Source organism: Dipodomys spectabilis, unplaced genomic scaffold (assembly GCF_019054845.1).
Source record: "Dipodomys spectabilis isolate Male_0828 unplaced genomic scaffold, ASM1905484v1 ptg000019l, whole genome shotgun sequence".
In the NCBI taxonomy this organism is placed as follows: domain Eukaryota; kingdom Metazoa; phylum Chordata; class Mammalia; order Rodentia; family Heteromyidae; genus Dipodomys; species Dipodomys spectabilis.
Genome location: NW_024870696.1, coordinates 23,771,298 through 23,790,000, shown reverse-complemented (window position 1 = coordinate 23,790,000; position 18,703 = coordinate 23,771,298). Strand labels below are relative to the sequence as shown.

Genomic DNA, 18,703 nt, shown 5'->3' with positions numbered 1-18,703 from the left:
GAAGTCTCTCTGTTTGGGGTAAAAGAAATCAATACAAGGCTCTTGGAGTGGCCTTTTCCTCTCTCTCCAGCCCCTTCCATTTGGGCTCAGAAAGGCTGCTCCCAAAGCTGCTGCTGGTGAAGCATGCCTGGCCTCGCCCAACGCCCGCCTTTCTCCCGGGGAGGCTTCCATTGTCTAGATCTGGAAGAAGTCGTAATTGGTTTGATACTCAAAATTGTAAACTTTTTTGATAAATAAACTTAGTATTTAAAGCTGCACAGCTGTGCAGTGTGTGTGTGTGTGTGTGTATATGTGTTTTTTAAGTGGCTTAACTTAAATTGGGAAGCACGAGAGGCCTGTGGGCTGTGCTTGGACACCATTTCCCACTGTATGTATCACAGTCTTCTGCATGCTGTGTGCTGGACCTTGCACGGAGGCCGCCATCTCCCCCAGTGCGCCAGCTCGTACCCGGCTCCCTCCTCCTCATCTGCACTCATGCTCCTGTTTATTTTCTGCATTCGTCCTTTGCTGCCCCGGTACTGGAGGGTAAAACCCTTCAGGGACAGGCGCATCATGTTTCTTCGGTGCTAGACCAGAGACAACTTGAGCTAGGTCAAGCCATGGGGTGGGTTATGCAAAGATCAGAGTAAATGAACATCATCATTTTGCCTCCAAGCATATTCCAGGAGCGCAAAACCTTGGTAAATATTTTCTTTTTTGTCTGTCATGGGACTTGAACTCTAGGCCTGGGTGCTGTCTCTGAGCTCTTCAGCTCAAAGCAAATGCTCTGCTGCTTGAACCACAGCGCCACTTCTGATTTTCTGGTGGTTCATTGGAGATAAGAGTAGACTTCCTTTGCCCAGGCTGGCTTTGAACCACAGTCCTCAGATCTCAGCCTCCTGAGTAGCTAGGATTACAGGCGTGAGCCACCGGCACCAGGCTAAGTATTTTTTTTAAATCATTTTTGATGGTACTATAATGGTGATGTACAGAGGGTTTACAGTTTGGTTACAGTCAGGTAATGAGTGTATTTCTTTTTGGACAGTGTCTCCCTTCCCTCACTCTCCCCCATTTTTCTCCAGTCCCTACACACAAGTTGTATAGTTCATTATTTGCAACATAGTGTCTAGTGAGTACCACTGCTGCATTGGTTCACCCTTCCTCTTTCTATTTACATTTACATTTCTGTGTAAATAGTTTCTTAAGAATTCAAATTTGTACGCTGGGCTCCATTGGCTCACACCTGTAATTGCCGCTAATCCAGGGGCTGAGATCTGAGGATTGCAGTTTGAAGCAATCCAGGGGCTGAGATCTGAGGATTGCAGTTTGAAGCCAGTCCTCGCAGGAAAGTCTGAGAGACCCCTGTCTCCCCAAGCTGGAAGTAGTCAAGTTGTAGAGTGCCAAACTGGAGCAAAAAAGCCAAGTGAAAGTAAGAGGCTCTGAGTTCAAGCCCCAGCCCCAGCCCAAAAAGTAAATAAACGACTTGACTTAAAATTGTGGGTTTCTAAGGGCAGCGGAGGAGCACCCCGGAGTCTGAGCCTCGCTAGCCATTCTCTTCCTCTTCTGGAGTCTGCAGCAAACCTGCCAGTTAAAGTGCTGGCTTTGGGATGCAGCCTCACGGCGCCAGACCTAGGACGTATTTCCCATTCAGCTCAGGAGATGGACGCCGCTTTCATTGTTCCCTGGTGCTGGTTGAAAGGATGAGGCCCTGACACCAAAGGGAGGCTCTGTAGCCCACTCACCGGCCACGTCCAGCCCAGCCCATGGCCAGGCTGGGCTGCATCCGATGCTTCTCTGCCTGATTCCATTTCTGGCTAGGGTCTTGAAGAAGAAGAATTAGTAAACTTTTCTCCCCTCAAAAATAGTTGAGATATGTGTGTGGTATCTATCTATATCTATCCATCTATCTATCTATCTATCCATCTATCTATGAAGAGAGAGAGAGAGAGAGAGAGAGGGAGGGAGAGAGAGAGAGAAGGGAGGGAGAGAGAGAGAGAAAAGGGAGGGAGACAGAGGGAGAGAGGTGGTGGTCATGAGGCTTTAACTCAGGGCCTGGGCACACTATCCCTGAGCTCTTTCACTCAAGACTAGTGCTCTACTTCTGTGAATCACAGCTCCACTTCTGCTTTTCTGTGGTTCATTGGAGATGAGTCATACACACTTTCCTGCCCAGGCTGGCTTTGAACCGTATCCTCCGATCTCAGCCTCCTGAGTAGCTAGGATTACAGATGTGAACCACCATTGCTCAGGTCATATAATATATTTTGATCAGAAGAACTCACTCCATGGCTTTCCACTGTATATATTTTTAGAAGAAAATATTTTTCATTAATACACCAATGAAAAGTTGATTTTTTAAAGCAATATAAAAACATTGATTAAATTGATAAATGTTCCCTACTGATTTAAAACTGAGGCTTGAAGTGGAGTGTTTGTAATTTAAAGAAGTATAAATATACAAGCAGGCTTTATGTTTGATGATGATTTCTGGTCTTCTGCTATAGTTATATTTATATATAAACAGGAATGATTAGCCAGAGGGATCTATTCTCGTAGTGAAATTGTTTCTTTGCTCTATTTGGTAGTAGTTCTTATGCAGAGTAACCACATTTTCTCCACTTTGATGTTCTATCATCTTTATCTACAATTAGTTTTTTTTTCTTTTCTTTTCTAAAAGGACAATAAAACAGAACATCAGGACACCAATGAACTGGTAATGCTTGCTACTCAGGGGGCTGAGAGCTGAAGATCAAGGTTCAAAGCCAGTCCAGACAGGAAAGTCTACCTCTAGTTAACCACCAAAAACCTGAAAGTGGAGTTGTGGCTCAAGTGGTAGAGTGCTAGCCTTGAGCAAAAGAAAGAAAAACCTCAGGGACAGCATTGAGTTCAAGCCCTAGGACCAGCACAAAGAAAAAAAAAAGAATTAGAAAAGCACAGTGAGGCAGATCTGTAAGGCTGAGGAGGAGAACCATGTGCTCAGAGCTGTGTTGGGCTTCATATCAAGTTACAGATCAGCGTAGTTACAGACCCCAACTCAAGTAATCAGATCTGTCTCTGTCTCTCCCTCTCTCTCTATCTCTCTTCACACACACACACACACACACACACACACACACACACACACACACACACACACACACACACACACACACACACACACACACCTTTCTGCTCCCGTAGTAGTAGGGTGGGGGCACACAAGAAATTCACTTTAGCAAATAATCCAGTACTTTTCCATTCATCGTGCTATTTACAAATTCTCAGCAACACTGGATCACATATAAGCGCTTGCAACAACAGCACCTGCTAAGCTTCTCCTGACCCGACCCAAACATTATATTTTCATGAGCATTTCACAATATTTCTCATCCCCTCTTCCCAGTCTTGACCCACTGACCCCAAGAATCAAGAAAATGTCATGTTAGTGCCTACTAATTAGAGCCCTTCATGCGGCCTTTCAACCTCCTGGAGGTAGAGACTCAAGCTGTCACTCATGTCACTGGGGGAAAATGAGCCTTACTCCAGGTCCTCTGTGTTGCAAACTACCCCATCAGCCCAGCGGTGACTAGAGATGAATATGCAGGTTAGGGGAAATTAACCTAGCTGCTGTCGTATTTGCATGATCGCCGGGCAGATGACACGGCGCTACCTGGATTGAAATCGCCATGGTGAGGGCCCGTGCAGGCGCTGGCTCTGGACGGGGGCTGCTCTACGGTCTCTCCCATCCACACCCGGTCCGGCATGCTCATTCATTTGGTTCCAGTGCTCATTAATCAGCGCTGTTGGGCCAAGGTCTCCTGAGCCTTCGGGGTTGGGGAGAATCAGCTGCTGTAATTAGAGCGATGAAATATATCATGGTCACAAACTTACCCCATCAGACAGTGGAAGGTTCTGAACCAGTAGAATTAATCTCGCTTTAATTTTGTTTTAGGTGTTTAAGATAGAAGTATTCATGAATGGAAGAAAACATTTTGTGGAGAAGAGGTACAGTGAATTTCATGCCTTGCACAAAAAGGTAAGCTTTGTATTTTGTTTTTTTTCCTCTCTTTTCTGTATGTGACATGTGTAATGCATGCGAAGAGTCCAGTCTGTGGTTCTAAGAGCATTTTTGGTACTGGCACTGGGGCTTTAACTCAGGATCTTAGCTTTTTCACTCAAGGCTGGTGCTTTGCCACTTGAACCACAGCTCCACTTTCAGAATTTTGGTGCTTAATTAGAGACAAGAACCTCAAAGACTTTCCTGCCCAGGCTGGCTTCAAACTACAATCCTCAGATCTCAGCCTCCTGAGTAGCTGGGATTATGGGTGTGAGCCACTAGTACCCAATCTGCATGGGTTCTTTGTTGTGACATAGATTTCCTTTTAAAATGACCTTTCACTCTGTTGAATGTGATTTCTGAGCAGGTTGGCTTACTGTTAAGATTGCTTATAGAGGAGCTGGGAAGGTGGCCCAGTGGTAGAGTGTTTGCCTTGCATGCATGAGGCCCTGGGTTCGATTCCTCAGCACCACACAAGCAGAAAAAGCTGGAAGTGGCTCTGTGGCTCAAGTGGTAGAGCGCTAGCCTTGAGTTGAAGAGCTGAGGGACAGCGCCCAGGCCCAGAGTTCAGGCCCCAGGACTGACCAAAAAAAAAAAAAAAAGATTGCTTATGTATGTAACTCTAATGTACGTGCTATTTGCAGTGTATTGTGTTAGAAATCAGAGGGTCAGAAAGAATAAAGATCAGACCCTGTTTTACCCAAGTATGTACTTCATGTTCTTTACTAAAAACAAAACCAAACCAGAGCGGGCAGGGGAATCACATGACCACTAATGGAATTCAACCTACATGTTCCTGGCAAGCATCACACCCACGAGCTCATTTTCAAGGGCCGGGACCTAGGAAGAAGAGACTCTGGCTCAGCCCGGTCGTGACGGATGGCTCAGTTCCAGGCTCTGTTTTCCTTTTTAAAGCTTATTTTGGTGGTCTTTACGCGGTTGTGCAGAGGGTTTCATTCAGTGTGTCACTGGCAAATGCAGTGCGTCTTGATCACGTCACCCCTTCATCCCCCCCCCCCCCCAAGCTGTTTGCTAAAGTCATAGATGGTAGACACAGAAATGCGAAAGGATAACTAAACTCAGAGACAGGGCCACTAATGGCAAGAAATGCATACTTTTTTTAAAATCTTTTACCAAAATTTAATTTTTGAGGCTGTAAATTATTGTCACGGTGCTGCAGTTGTTTTAATAACTAGAGATACCTCATGAAAAAATTACCCATGTGAGTGATTTTACTGTTTTATTTCGTTAATGTGTAATATGTACCACTTGATTTTCCAGTTAGTGCTCCTGCCATTCTAGTATAGAAGTATACTCTATCCATCTACCTACCTACCTACCTACCTACCTACCTACCTATCCATTGTGACGGTCCTGGGGTTTGAATTCAGGGTTTGGACGCTGTCTCTGAGCATTTTTGCTCAAGGTTAGCGCTTTAACACCTGAACCACAGCTCCCCTCCTGGCTTTTTTGGAGGTTAATTGGAGATGAGAATCTCACAGACTGTCTTGAACCGCCTTCCTCATCTAACTTCCCTCCCATACAGCTAGGGTTACAGGTGGGGCCATCCATGCAAGGCTTCATTCTCCTTTCTATTAGTATTGCTCTAATTATTTCTAATTCTTGTCTTCTTGCCCATCCCTGTCTGATGACTAGTTTTCCTAACGCACTATTTCATCTCCATTCTCTCCGAGTCCTTAAAACCCAGCCAGAGGTGGCCTGCTGCCTTGGCTAATCTGCATCTTCAGAGTAATCCCCTCCACCTGCAGCTCCCTCACAGAGCTTCCTCTCCACACAGCCCTCTCTCACTCCCCCTTCTCCTTGTGAGAATGCAGGCCCACAATGATTTAGGTCCCTCCCCCCCCCCTCCCTCCCTCCCTCCCTCCCTCCCTTCTTTCCTCCCTCCCTCCCTCCCTCCTTCCCTCCCTCCCTTCCTCCCTTCCTTCCTTCCTTCCTTCCTTCCTTCCTTCCTTCCTTCCTTCCTTCCTTCCTTCCTTCCTTCCTTCTTTCCTTCCTTCCTTCCTTCTTTCCTTCCTTCCTTCCTTCCTTCCTTCCTTCCTTCCTTCCTTCCTTCCTTCATATCTAGCTTGATCTCAAGAGTCACATGCTTGGCTCAACTAATGCTCTATTGCTCGACTCATGCCTTCAGCACTGCCTTTTGCTGACTATTTTGGAGATGGGGTCTTGAGGGCTTTTCTGCCTGGCTTGAAAATATTGATCCTCCAGATCTCAACCTCCTGAGTAGCTAGGATTTCTCTAGATGGGACTTGTGGGTGTCAGTCAGATCCTTAATTAAATCCCATGTTCTTCCCCTGGTGAGCAAACTCCTTGATTCCGGACAGGGGGTTCTCTAGCATCTAACGCAACCCTGATTTTGTCAGTCTGAAACCCCTTACAAGCTAGCCTCGGTTGTTACTGTTTCTCCTAAGAACACTGAGTGTCAGCCATTCTTGTCTCTCACCCTGCACGCTGTGTCTGCTAGGCTGAGTGCTATTTGTGCTCTGATGTGTTCAAACAAACCAGAACATTTCGGTTTCTCTTTCTTGGGCTAGCTCCTTTATTCCTAATCTCTCTTCCTTGAACTCCTATCCGACTTCAAATACAAATTTCCATGTAAGAATTCAAAATTAGATCTTAGGATAATTCAATCCTAGTTACCCTTACTGTGTTGAATTAGAAGATACCTTTTCTTAAGCAGTACTAGAGTTTGAACTCAGGACTTTGTGCTTTTGAGGCAGGGACTCTACCACTTGAGCCATACCTCCAAGTTCTCTTGGCTCTGGGTATTTTTGAGATAGATTTTGCTGAGGCCGGGCTTATTGACACTGCATGCCTTCCCCAGAATAAGACATAGCCCCAGGTCGTCTTCAGTGGAGATGGAGTCTCTCCAGCTTTTTTTTGCCCAGTCTGGCCTGGAACTACCACCCCTGTGGAACAGGGACAACAGGCACAGACCTCTGCACATGCCTGTGGTTTGAGAAGGGGTCTTGGGAACTTTATGGCCTTGAACATCGATCCTCTTGAGTAACTGGAACTACCGGTGTGAGTCATCACAGCTGATACTCTGTGTGTGTGTGTGTGTGTGTGTGTGCGCGCGCGTGCATGTGTGCATGCGTTTTCGGTTGTCCTGGTCCTTCAAGAGCCAAGTCATTTGCCATCGTTAATGGCAGTAGATGGGAAGCACTGTACCTACAGAAGCCCTGGTCTCATGCAAGGCAGGAAACCTTCCCTGCAAATCCACCCTTATTCACAATTTTTCAGTGAAACCCTTTGTGCGCGTGTGTTTCGTTTGTTTTTGTGCTAGTACTGGGGCTTAAACTTTGGACCTCACATACTCCTTTAGCTTTCTTGCTCAAGGCTGGCTCTCTAAACTTGAACCACTTCTCCATTTGTGGCTTTTTGTTGGTCAATTAGAGCTGTGAATCTCTTGGGTTTGCCTGCCCGGGCTGGCTTTGAACTGCAATCCTCAGATCTCAGCCTTCTGAGTAGCTAGGATTACAGGCGGGAACCACCAGCTGCCTTCTTGGGATTTGAGTCCCGTTGTGCATTCTCTTCTGTTCAATGAAGTTCTTCCGTTTAAAAAGATCCAGAAAACTGTTGGATGACATCAGACCAAGATTGCTCATCCCTGCTCTGTTTCTGAAGAGATCCCCAAGAAAACCAGGGTTGACTGTGGGGTGGGGGGACAGGGAGTTAGATGTTACCCCCAAATGCCTATTTCTTTAGACTTGGTGCTTTTCTGTTCTTCTCAGGGCTGGGCTGGAGGTAGGTATTTCTGATCCTTTCTGGGCAGGCGGGTCTGCACGGGGCAAGTTCAGGGAAGGGGGTTTGTGAGGGTATCATGGGATCTGCTATTATCTGCGTGGCTCGGAAGGGCCCCTTGCCTGGCCTCCGCGTGGCGGGAAAGTTAATCATGTGTTCGGGTGGCAGAGGGGTATTTATCTTGGACGCAGCTGAGCCCTGCTGGAAACGCATTGTCTGGGGTTTGTCTCATCTGCAGCCATCCATTACTCACCTCCACCGTGTCACAGCCCCGCTCACCTCCCCTTCCTCCAGTGTCCTCACTGGGAAGAAAAGGGGAAAAGCTTCCCGGGTTCTGGGGTTGCAGCTTCAAGACAGAAAAAAAAAAAAAAGGAATCACAGGAGAGGAGACAGATAATGGATTTCTTTTTAATTCTCAAAAAGAAGATAACATTGTGTTTCAGTCGTTGGAAAGAAGGCTTTTTTTTTTAATGTTCCCCTTGATGTTTTTTCTTTATCATCTTCAAGTGGTTGTCCAAAGGCGTTTCCGTTTGTTTTGTGTTGGTGCCAGGGCTTGAACTCGGGGCTGACATGCTGCCCCTGGCTCAGGCCGGTGCTCTACCATCTGAGCCACACCTCCCGCCGTCACTTTGATTGCTGGCCCATGGCCGTGACAGCCCTCGGCCCCCCAAGGCCACCCCAGGGCCCCTCACATCATGGCGGCCCTGTGGAAGCAGCAGCGTGCCAGGCCTGAGCTTGGAGATGCACAGGCCTTGGGCCTGCCACCCTCAGCCAGGCCGCTCTGCAGAAACCCGGCTCCTTGAGCTCTGTGAGCTCTTGGCTGCTCAATGCTCCCGAGATAAGCAGACTCCCCGCACACAGACCCCATGCGCCTGCTTCCTCCTCTGCACTCCGGTGCCTGGGCACATGGTCCACTTAAATCTTCAAACAGAACCACTGACTCCCTTATGTAACAAGTGGCCCGTGGCTTATAGTAGCCACTCAGACAGCTTCCTTACACATTGAAGACAGTTGCTGTTCTTGCTAGTTTATTTTTTTTCCAATTTTTATTTTTTATCGTTCTTTTAACGGTGACGCACAGAGAGGTTACAGTTACATAAGTCAGGTGGAGCTCATTTCTTGTTGAGCAATGTTTCGCTCCCCTGGCTCTCTTCCAGTGTTTCCCTCCCACCCCACCCACTTGTTGTGAGTTCATTTTCAACATGGTGTCCGCTGAGTGTCACTACCGCGTCCCTTCACCCTTTGTCCCTCCATTTCTGTGCCCCTTACACCCCCAGAGATTGACAACTGAACAAACAGAACCAAAGGAAAACAGAAACAAAGGATAAAACCTCTTGTTTCCGTTTCCTGGAGGTCATTTCCATAAATACTACCTTATATAATCACATTGTGCCTTTGTGTTCCTTCCCTAAGTGTATCCTCCTTTGGTCTCATTGAGTGTGAATGTCTCCAGTTCCATATCATTTATCACGCCCTCATGTATTTAGATCTAACTTCTGCATCTGCGAGAAAACACACTTTAGTGTTTTGAAGTTATGTGTTAAATTATCTTTAAGTAAGGACCAGTGGCGTTACCATTCAACAGCGCGTCCTGACTGGGGTCTCCCCTTTCCTCATTCTCCTCCAATCTCCCAACCCCACGCCCCCCCTCAGTTCTTGTAATTTCATAGACTTTCCATTGAATATCATAACTGTATTCTTCCCCTCTTCCTGTCTTCCTTCCTCCCCTCATTCCTCCCTCCCCTAACCCCTCCCATCTTTTGAGAACTAGTTTTCTGGTATTCATTTTGTTGGACTGTGAGTTCACTTTTCTAAGGAGTGACACCATTTGAATTCCTCCTGCTAGCCCCACGCTTTGGTTAAGACATTTGCATACAATCCTGTCTCATGCCAGTCAACCTGGAATGGGATTTTTTTTTTTAAATCAAAATAAAAGCAACAGTGATATAGTGATATAGTCTTCCCGTGTGTGTGTGTGTGTGTGTGTGTGTGTGTGTGTGTGTGTGTGTGTGTGTACTGGGGCTTGAACTCGGGTTGTGCTGTCTCAGGATTTTTGCTCAAGGCTGACTCTGACACCTGAGCCACACCTCCACTTCTGGCATTTTGCTGGCTCATTGGAGATAACAGTCTCACAGACTTTCCTGCCTGGGCTGGCTCTGAACTTTTATCCTCAGATCTTAGCCTCTTGGGTCTCTAGGATTACAGTCATGAGCCACCAGCACCTAGCCTAGAGTAGGACTTTTTATCTAGAAAAAGACTTCAAACAAGATTTTATTGTACTGAATTTACTTCTGCCTCCCAAGCACTAGGATTACAGGCTCTTGTCATGAAGTTTGCCCCAAATAATTTTATTAAAAGTAAAGAATTTGTTTCTTAGCTTCTTACAGTTTTCTCTCCTGTGTTCAATATTTAATTTTTGTAAAAATAATTTTGTTTTGGACTGTCAATACCAGTAAATACCAAAACACCAACTCTTTTCTTGAAACATCTAAGTAGAGAATTTTTGACAGTATGTCAGTATAATTGTTCTGTTCCCACCCCATGGGGTATAACAATGGTTTACTTTCTTTTATTGACCTTTTTTTCCTACCAAATAATGTCATTAAAATTAACAGACCTCCCCCGCCTTCTCTCTCCTTTATAGCTTAAGAAATGTATAAAAACTCCAGAAATCCCTTCTAAGCACGTTAGAAACTGGGTACCAAAAGTCTTGGAGCAACGGCGACAAGGTTTGGAGACCTACTTACAGGTAAGATGCATCCTTAATTAATATCATATTGCTTACATAATCATATCATACTCCTTTTTCTCAAGACAGATGAGTGTCATATAAAACATACCCAGCGACCAGCAGTTCTGAATTAAAATGAAGGACTTTTTTTGGGGGGGTACTAGTACTGGGGTCAGAACTTGGGGCCTGGGGCCTGCCTTGTTCTTTAGTTTTTCTTCTCCAAGCTGGTGCTCTACCATTTGAGCCGTAGCTCCACTTCTAGCTTTTTGCCCAGGTTGGCTTGGAGCAGCAGTTCTCAGATTATGGATCTGAGCCATGGGCACTCAGTTAAGATGAAGGTATTTAAAATTACAAATATATGATTGGCTTGATCGTTTAGCTTTTATTACGTACCATGTAAAGACTGCCTTGGGAACTGAAAGCTGAGTATAGAAGGAAAAGCTTACCTAGAGAGGGTCTGTCCATCTTTCAGTTCAGCTCTACAGAGTACTTTGGTTTGTGGAAAAGCAACTTTGTTCGGGGCTGGTTGATTAGTGGGAGGAACAGGTCTGTGGATCCCATTGAGAATGTGTGTGTCATCAGGTCCCTGCTGCAAGGCTCTCTTCACTGAAAATAGACGGCCTTCGAAGGCTCTGTCCCAGCAGAACTGCCTGAGTGCCAGGAGACAGCCGATCTGTCAGGTGACAAAGCAAGGGGAAGAGTAGGAAGCATGTCGGCTCTTTGCCTCTGAAAGCCTGAAGCCCGTAGTGCAAGGACAGTGTGCAGAGGCTGTAGCTACGCAGGCCCTGCGGTGGAGAAGGGACCTGTGAACATGAGGTGCGCAGGGCAGGGGCGGGAGAGCTTTACCTCTCATAAAAGGATAGCTGGAGCTAGGAACAGTGGCTTACGCCATAATCCTCACCACTCGGGAGGCTGAGATCCAGAGGATTGCTGTTGGAGGCCATCTTAGCCATAAGTCCATGAGACTCTATCTCTAATTAACCAACAAAAGGCTGGGCTGGAGGTGTTGTTCAAGTGGTAAACTACCAGCTATGAGCAAGAAAGCTCAAGGCCCTAAGTTTAAATCCCAGTACTTGCAAAAGAAAGAAGAAAAGCCGGGTGCCCTTGGCTCATGCCTGTCATCCTAGCTACTTAGGAGGCTGAGATCTGAGGATTACAGTTCAAAGGCAGCCCAGGCAGGAAAGTGCGTGAGACTCATCTCCAATAAATCACCAGAAAATCAGAAGTGGCGCTGTGGCTCAAGTGGTAGAGCACTAGCCTTGAGCAGAAGAGCTGAGGGACAGCGCCCAGGCCCAGAGATCAAGCCCCATGACCGACAAAATAAAAAAAAAAAGGGCGGAAGGGAGGCGAGAAGAGGTAACTTTACCAAAGAGCTTCCAATTCGACTCGACCTTCTAAAATTGTCACACTCACATCAGAGGCATGCGGACCAGGACTGTGTTCTTCCTTTAATGTCTCTTTAGGGTGTGTTCGTGCCGGCACTGGGGCTTGAGTTCAGGGTGGTGTTTTCACTGAAGCGTGATGCTCTGCCACTTGAGCCACACCTTCATTTCTGGCTTTTTGCTAGTCCGTTGGAGATAAAAGCCTCCTGGACTTGGCCTCTGGGCTGGCTTCGAATCTTGATCCTCAGCTCTCAGCCTCCTGAATGGCAAGGATTACGGATGGGAACACTGCCTTTGAAGTCTTCGTGGTGGTCTGTGGTGAGCTGAAAGGTTGGTTCTTTGTATGAGGGCAGTGGTGGCTGGGTGAAGCTAGTTTGTTGTTTCCGCAGAGCTTCTGTGGGTGGTTGGCTGAGCCGCCAGGGATGCCTGATGGTGGGAAGAGGCTGGCTGCACAGCGAGTCTCTGGTGGTAAAGTCACAGCACTCAATCAATCCCTGCTGCTTGCCTTCATCCGGGTCCTTGCAGCATCCCGGCAGCAAGGCTAGCTTTGCTCTGAGGACTGGCAGAGGTCTCTGCCCATCCACCTTCACTGAACTCAGGAGGCCGGAGGGAGCTCCGCCCAAAGGGACCGCAAATCACAGGGCGCGTGTGTGGCCGTGTTCCTGGAGATTCTGTGGATGCAGCTAGACTTCCATAGCTTCAGGCCACACTTCAGAGCAAGAGACAAACCAAAAGCCCCCCAAAGCAGACTTCGGAAATTGCAGGCAAAGGCTCCCAGTGCGTGTTCTTTATAATTAAACCCAACAGGTAAACAATGCGTTTGCATTCGTAAGCCAGATTTTCCACAGATATTGTATATCTTGCGCTCTCGCCCTCGTTCTGAAGCCAGCGGTCTCCTCCCCACCCCCACGCTGGGGTTTGACACATGACTTCCATTAGGACTCAGTGTAAACACTGTGAGTTTGTTTGTACTCTGGACATGAATGTGTGGGTACAATCAAAAGCCCGCAGAAGAGTTTGTGGTGACACTCAAATTGAGCTTAGAATTTTCTACTCGCAGAAATCGGGTTTGAAAGATGTGGTTGCAGGGTAGAGAGCTGGCTTCCTGCTGCGCCTTTAACATCCAATTCCACATCCGAGATCAAGGCGGGCGGGGTGAGTTCAGGAACATTCTTCTCTCCCTTCTCTACCTGGCTCTGTCTGCAGGCGGGATGAACATGACGGCTTTAGTCATCTCAAGTGGAATGCAGAATCCTGACACGGGTGTCATTGCTTGAGTCTGAGGATTGAAGTATTTCAATATGATAGCTAGAGCTGGGTCTCACTGCGCTCATCTGTAATCCCAGCTACTCCTGAGGCAGAGATCAAGAGGATCCTCAGTTCAAGGTCAGCCCTGGTAGAAAGTTAGCAAGACCCCATTTCACCACACTGACAGTTCTTGTGAGCACCTGTCAGCCTTCTTTGTGCTAAGCACTCCCAGGCACTCAGGGTCCCGCCGGTGACCAACCACAAGTGATCCCAGTTATTTTATCCATTTCTCTTGCAGTCCGCCGGGTGAGCTTCGCCTGGATGCTGCGGGAAGGGCAGGGTCTCTTCCACTCGAATTGCAAAGAAAGAGGTTTGTCTGCATCCCAGTGCACTGTGGTCAGCTGAAGCCTAATTCGTAAAGCTGGGGGTGGGGGGGGGCAGGTAATGTACGGAATAATCTGGGAGCTCCTCGTGAGACACAGTGTTCCGGGGTGCACAGAGGGGCAGACAGCCAGTGCCTGGAAAACCTTGGAAGAAATGGCATTGATCAAATGATTGTGCTCACAAATCGTTATGTGTGCGGAGTTGGACACCCTTTGTACAACTACTTCAAGATAATTTTTAAGAAGAACATGGCCCTCCTTTTCTAAGTGGAGTGACTTTCCCAAAGGCCTGGAAAGGCTGGGACGGTCCTGAGGCTGGAGCTAACACGCCTTCCTGAAGATTCAGGACAGGAAGTTTCAGGTGCCCTGGACATTCCATATCTGGAGATGTTCCCTTCCCTGTTGTTTAGAAAGTACAAAATAACAGATGACTCACGAATATACTTTACATTCAACACTTTCTATTATTACCAGCGAAGTGTGGAGCTGTCACACCAAAGGACATAGCTCTCCTTTACTACTTTCTGAGGAAGAGGCAAGAAGCCTCTTTCTCTTCGCATATATGAAGTGGGGGGGGGGGGGCTCATTGTGACAGTTCCACACGTTTCCACAATAGATCCTGATCAGTCATTGAGTAGATTGATGTTTTCATGGTGAACCTTACATTTCAGGAATAAATCTCGCTTGGCCATTGTGTGAGTTTGTTTTTAGCATTTCAGTGAGGACTTCTGTATTCAAGTTCATAAAGGATATTAATCTACAGTTTTCTTTTCCTGTATTGTTGGCGTCTGGTTCTAATGCTAGCCTGATAGAGGATATTTTTGGAGAAACTTGAGAGGGATTGATGTTAGCTTTTTAATTATTTAGGAGAATTCTCCGTGACACCTTCAAGTCCAGGGCCTTTGTCGGGAGATTTGTTGTTTTGTTTTGTTCTCGGTTTGTTTCATCTGGTTTTTGAGGCAGTTCTTAACCATGTAATCCAGGCTGTTCTGGAACTGAAAATACTCCTGCCTTCACCTCCTGAGCGCTGCGATTCCAGGCTTGCACTACCACCCTCGGCTGTCAGGAGGGTTTTGATGACTGAGTCCTTATGATAGATCTGTTGAGGCTTCCCAGGGCATCATGGTTTAGGCTTGGTAATGTTTGTGTTTCTAGAACTAATTTACTTAGGCTATGTAATTTCCTGGCAAAGGACAGCTCATAGTTCTCTCTTATAAAAGCTTCTATTCCATTAAAATTAGTAGCAGTAACCCCCTTCTACTTCTGATTTTAGCCTTTTTATTCTTCGTTCTTATTTTCTTATTACATTTAGCTAACAGTTTATCTCTTTTTTTGGTGCCAGTCCTGGGGCTTGAACTCAGGACCTGGACTTGGTTGCTGCACTCCATTTCTAGCTTTTTGCTAGTTAACTGGAGATAAGAATTTCACAGACTTTCCTTCCTGGGCTGGCTCCAAACTGCGCTCCTCAGATCTCAGCCTCTTGAGCAGGTGGGATTACAGGTGTGAGCCATTGGTGCCTAGCTTCTGTCTTGATTTTTAATCAAGCATTGAAAGCGATAGAAATTTGCTGTAGCATTGTTTTTACTATGCCCCATCCATTTTGATATGTTTTCATTTGTCTCTGTGTCTTCTAGTTTCTCTTTGACCTCTTCCTTCCTTCCTTTCTTCCTTTCATTCTTCCTTGCATTCTTGCTTGCTTGTTGTGCGAGGTTTGAACTCTGGGTCTTGTGCTTACTTGGCTTGCTCTCTCAACTGGTACTCGAACCCTTGAGCTATGCTTCCAGCCCTTGATTCCTTTTTTTCTCTCTGTTTCAGCTACAGTGTCAGTGTTCTGATACACAGAGGCACAGCATTCTGTGGTACCACATGGTCATTTGCCACATGTATGCAATGTGTAATAATCAGCCATTTCTTCTTTGACCTGTCGGGTTTTGGGGGGAGATGTGTTTTACTTTCCATAAATTTGTAAATGTTACAGTTTTTTTCCTATTGATTCTAGCTTGCTGTAATTGTATAAGAAACTTTTTATGATACCTCCTTTTAAACCCACTGAACTTAATATGTAACCGAATGTATAGTCCTGACAAGTAGATTATCATTTTTTTACCATTGCTTCTGGTTTGTTTCCCCAGATTTGTCTGCCTGGGCCTTCGAACCTTGATCTTCAGATCTCAGCCTCCTGAGATCAGAAGTGTGAGCTATCAGCTCCCAGCTGTACGTGTCCTTTTATGAAATGGTTGAGTTAGGAGCTATCCAATACCACTACCACCTGCTGCTTCACAGAAAGCTTAAGCAGGCCCTGCATGCCCTAGAGGAGAGGTGGGTGGTGGGTAGAGGTGGCAGGCAGGTGCGGCACCTTTCTCTGAGGTGTTCTTATGTTCACAGAGCAGTCTGTGTTCTCAAAGAACAGAACGTGCCTGGAAACTCCTGTGTGAGCCACATTTGCCTCTATGCTGTGGTCTGTTTGTGGACTTGCTTCTCATCAGCCTCTTATAATTTTGAGTTTTTTATTCCTAAGTTGCCTAAAATACCTCTTCTGTATGGCCAAGATCTGTTTTCAGGTATGTTATATGTTTTCTCCTTTTCTCACTTTTTTTTTCTTTTTTGTGCTAGTTCTAGGGCTTGAACTCAAGATCTAGGTGTTGTTTGTCCTCAAAGCTAGTATTCTACCACTTGAGCCACAGCTCCACATGGGTGGTTAATCAGAGCTACGCCGATTTGGAGTAGTCAGTTTCAAAGGTTAAGTTTAGAATAGGCTTCTAATTTATATCAGAATTACAGTGATTTCTAATTGTGTGCCAGTGGCTCATACCTGTAATACTAGCCGTTCAGGAGGCTGAGATTCCAGATCCCAGTTTCAATCCAGCTTGAGCAGAAAATGTCACGAGACTCTTTTAATCCAATTAATCACCGAAAAGCCAGCAGAGGCTCAAATGGTAGAGCGCCAGCCTTGAATGAAGAGTTAAAGCAAGAGCATGAGGCCTGAGTTCAAGCCCCAACACTGGGCATGCAGGCACGCATGCGTGCACACGCGCACATACACACAGCATTATAATGATTTGTGAATTAGTTTTACTTCTGAAAGGAACATTTTCATTACTATTATTCCTCATATAATCATAGATATCTTATGTAAAATGGGTTCTTTCTTAGGTAAAATACGTTTAGTCTGTTTACCTACCATTTTTGTAGTCTTTATATTCAAACATGTTTCTGTTTCTGCCCATTTAACTCTGCCTGAGGAGTAATTGAAAAATTTCTCTTTTAATTCGTCCCTCAAGTTAAAGGCACTGATGAAGTTGAGCATCTGACCATGTAGAGAGGCCCAGAGTGACCCCGTCCCACCCCAACCCTCACTATGCATACTCAGGGAGTTCTGAGTTAATTCATAGAGAGCAGCTTTAGTTTTTCCCACAGATTTTCTTTAAATTCTGGTTGAAATCAAGAACAAGACTAGATGTATTGGGAGTGGGTGGGGGAAGAGGGCTGTTAGCAAAGAAGGAGACAGAGTTTGAGCTTCATAAAATCACCAGAGAAGCCTGGAGAAGTAGTTAGAGTGTCTGTGTAAGTCTTGCTTATAACATGAGACAAGCTGTTCTTTGTTCTTGTTAAAGATTGTGAGCAGTGTGTTAAATAATATTAATGGCTGAGATTGTCAGTACTTAACAGTACCTTCCTTGTACAAAGTGATTTTATTGATCCATACAGACTCAATGTAACAGGGGCAGATTATTTTTACTGATTTTATCGAAACCGTAACCAAGTTTGTTAGTGCACCACGTATCTTTAAATAGATCTAGATGATGATGTAGATTAAGAAAAGCAAGCCACCATCCATCTCTTTTTGATCTGTTAATAACTTAAATCCATCATTGCTAGCAAGTGTTTTCAGATTCTGTTGTGCATTTGTGTTTCTCTTCTGCCTGGTTAGGAATCCTATACACTTGTTTCAGTGGCTGGCTTTCCATCCAGGAAAACTGGAGCCGTGAGTCGAAGGTTTGGCCGACAAATGTGTCAGCATCATTCTTGAAGTGATTGGCAAATTATGAAAAAGAGAAAGCACAAGATGTCTTTGTTTTCTAAATTTAGTATTGCTAAGCAGGGACCTAGATATCGATAGACACATTGTATGGTGCTCTAGAAGACTGAAGCTAAGCCAGACATACTTTATGAAGTAATTTTGTACGACAGGATGTGAGATTTCTTCTTACATGTTGTAAAGGGTTCCACCTTCAGCTATAGAGAATCGTGCTATTGAATTTCAAATACTGACATGCTTCCAACCAATCTAAAAATGATATGTTCTTTAAAATAGTTTTAGTGCAGTTTTGGAGATTTCTAAAACTAGCACTATTTTTGTTTCCTTCCTTCCTCCCTCCGTCATCATGCATTTCTTCATTGGTTAATGGAGTGTGCTCTCGCGCTCCAGCCATGCCTCTAGCTCTATAGACAGTTTTCAGGTAGAATCTCATTTTTGCCTGTGGTGGGTCTGGGACTGAGCTTCCCTGTAGCTGGGATGCTCAGTGCTTGCCCCGATACCCACCTTATTGATTGAGATGATCTTTCTCACTTACGGCCCCAGCTGGCCTTAGGTCACAGTCCCCATGACTGATACCTCCTGCGTGAATACCTAGACTGCAGACCTCCCTCATGAATACCTAGACTACAGACCTCCCGCGTGAATACCTAGACTACAGACCTCCGCGTGAATACCTAAACTACAGATAGGCAGGAGCTACCTTGGCTAGCCATCCTTTTTTTTTTTTTCTTCAGAAAACCATTGAAAAAGCCAGCATTTTATTTGATTTTTCTTATTGAACTGGGGGCCTTATGCATATCAGTAAGTGTTCTGCAACTGAGCCACATCACCTATCCGCTGCTACACCTAAGTATTTCGGCAGGTTAGCTAATACCTCCTTGCTCATTGAGGGCAGACAAGCCTGTGCCAGTCATCCTACGATCCTTCAGCTGTGCTATCAGCAATAGCAACTGCAATAACCTTAGGAATCTCAAAAAATGTCTATGGAGAGGAGCTTATGTTTGTGTTGAGAGTAAATTAGAAAAGTGAACTGAAGTGCATGGTGACCCCAACACGTTGATTACACTTAAAACTTGGAGAGTTTGGAACCTATAGGAGATCAGCGGTCAACTATCTGTTTTAGCAGTGTGTACTGTACTGGTT

At 45.7% G+C, this 18,703-nt stretch overlaps 1 protein-coding gene across 5 annotated transcripts in view; it reads left to right on the top strand.

Moving 5' to 3' along the window:
* Snx24 (sorting nexin 24) overlaps positions 1-18,703 on the top strand; it is a 119,772-nt gene that overhangs the window by 44,714 nt on the left and 56,355 nt on the right. For all 5 annotated transcript variants that reach the window (XM_042674495.1, XM_042674496.1, XM_042674494.1 and 2 more), the window contains exons 2-3: positions 3,911-3,994; positions 10,422-10,526. In XM_042674495.1, coding sequence (XP_042530429.1) covers positions 3,911-3,994; positions 10,422-10,526 — 189 coding nt within the window. The remainder of the gene's footprint in view (positions 1-3,910; positions 3,995-10,421; positions 10,527-18,703) is intronic.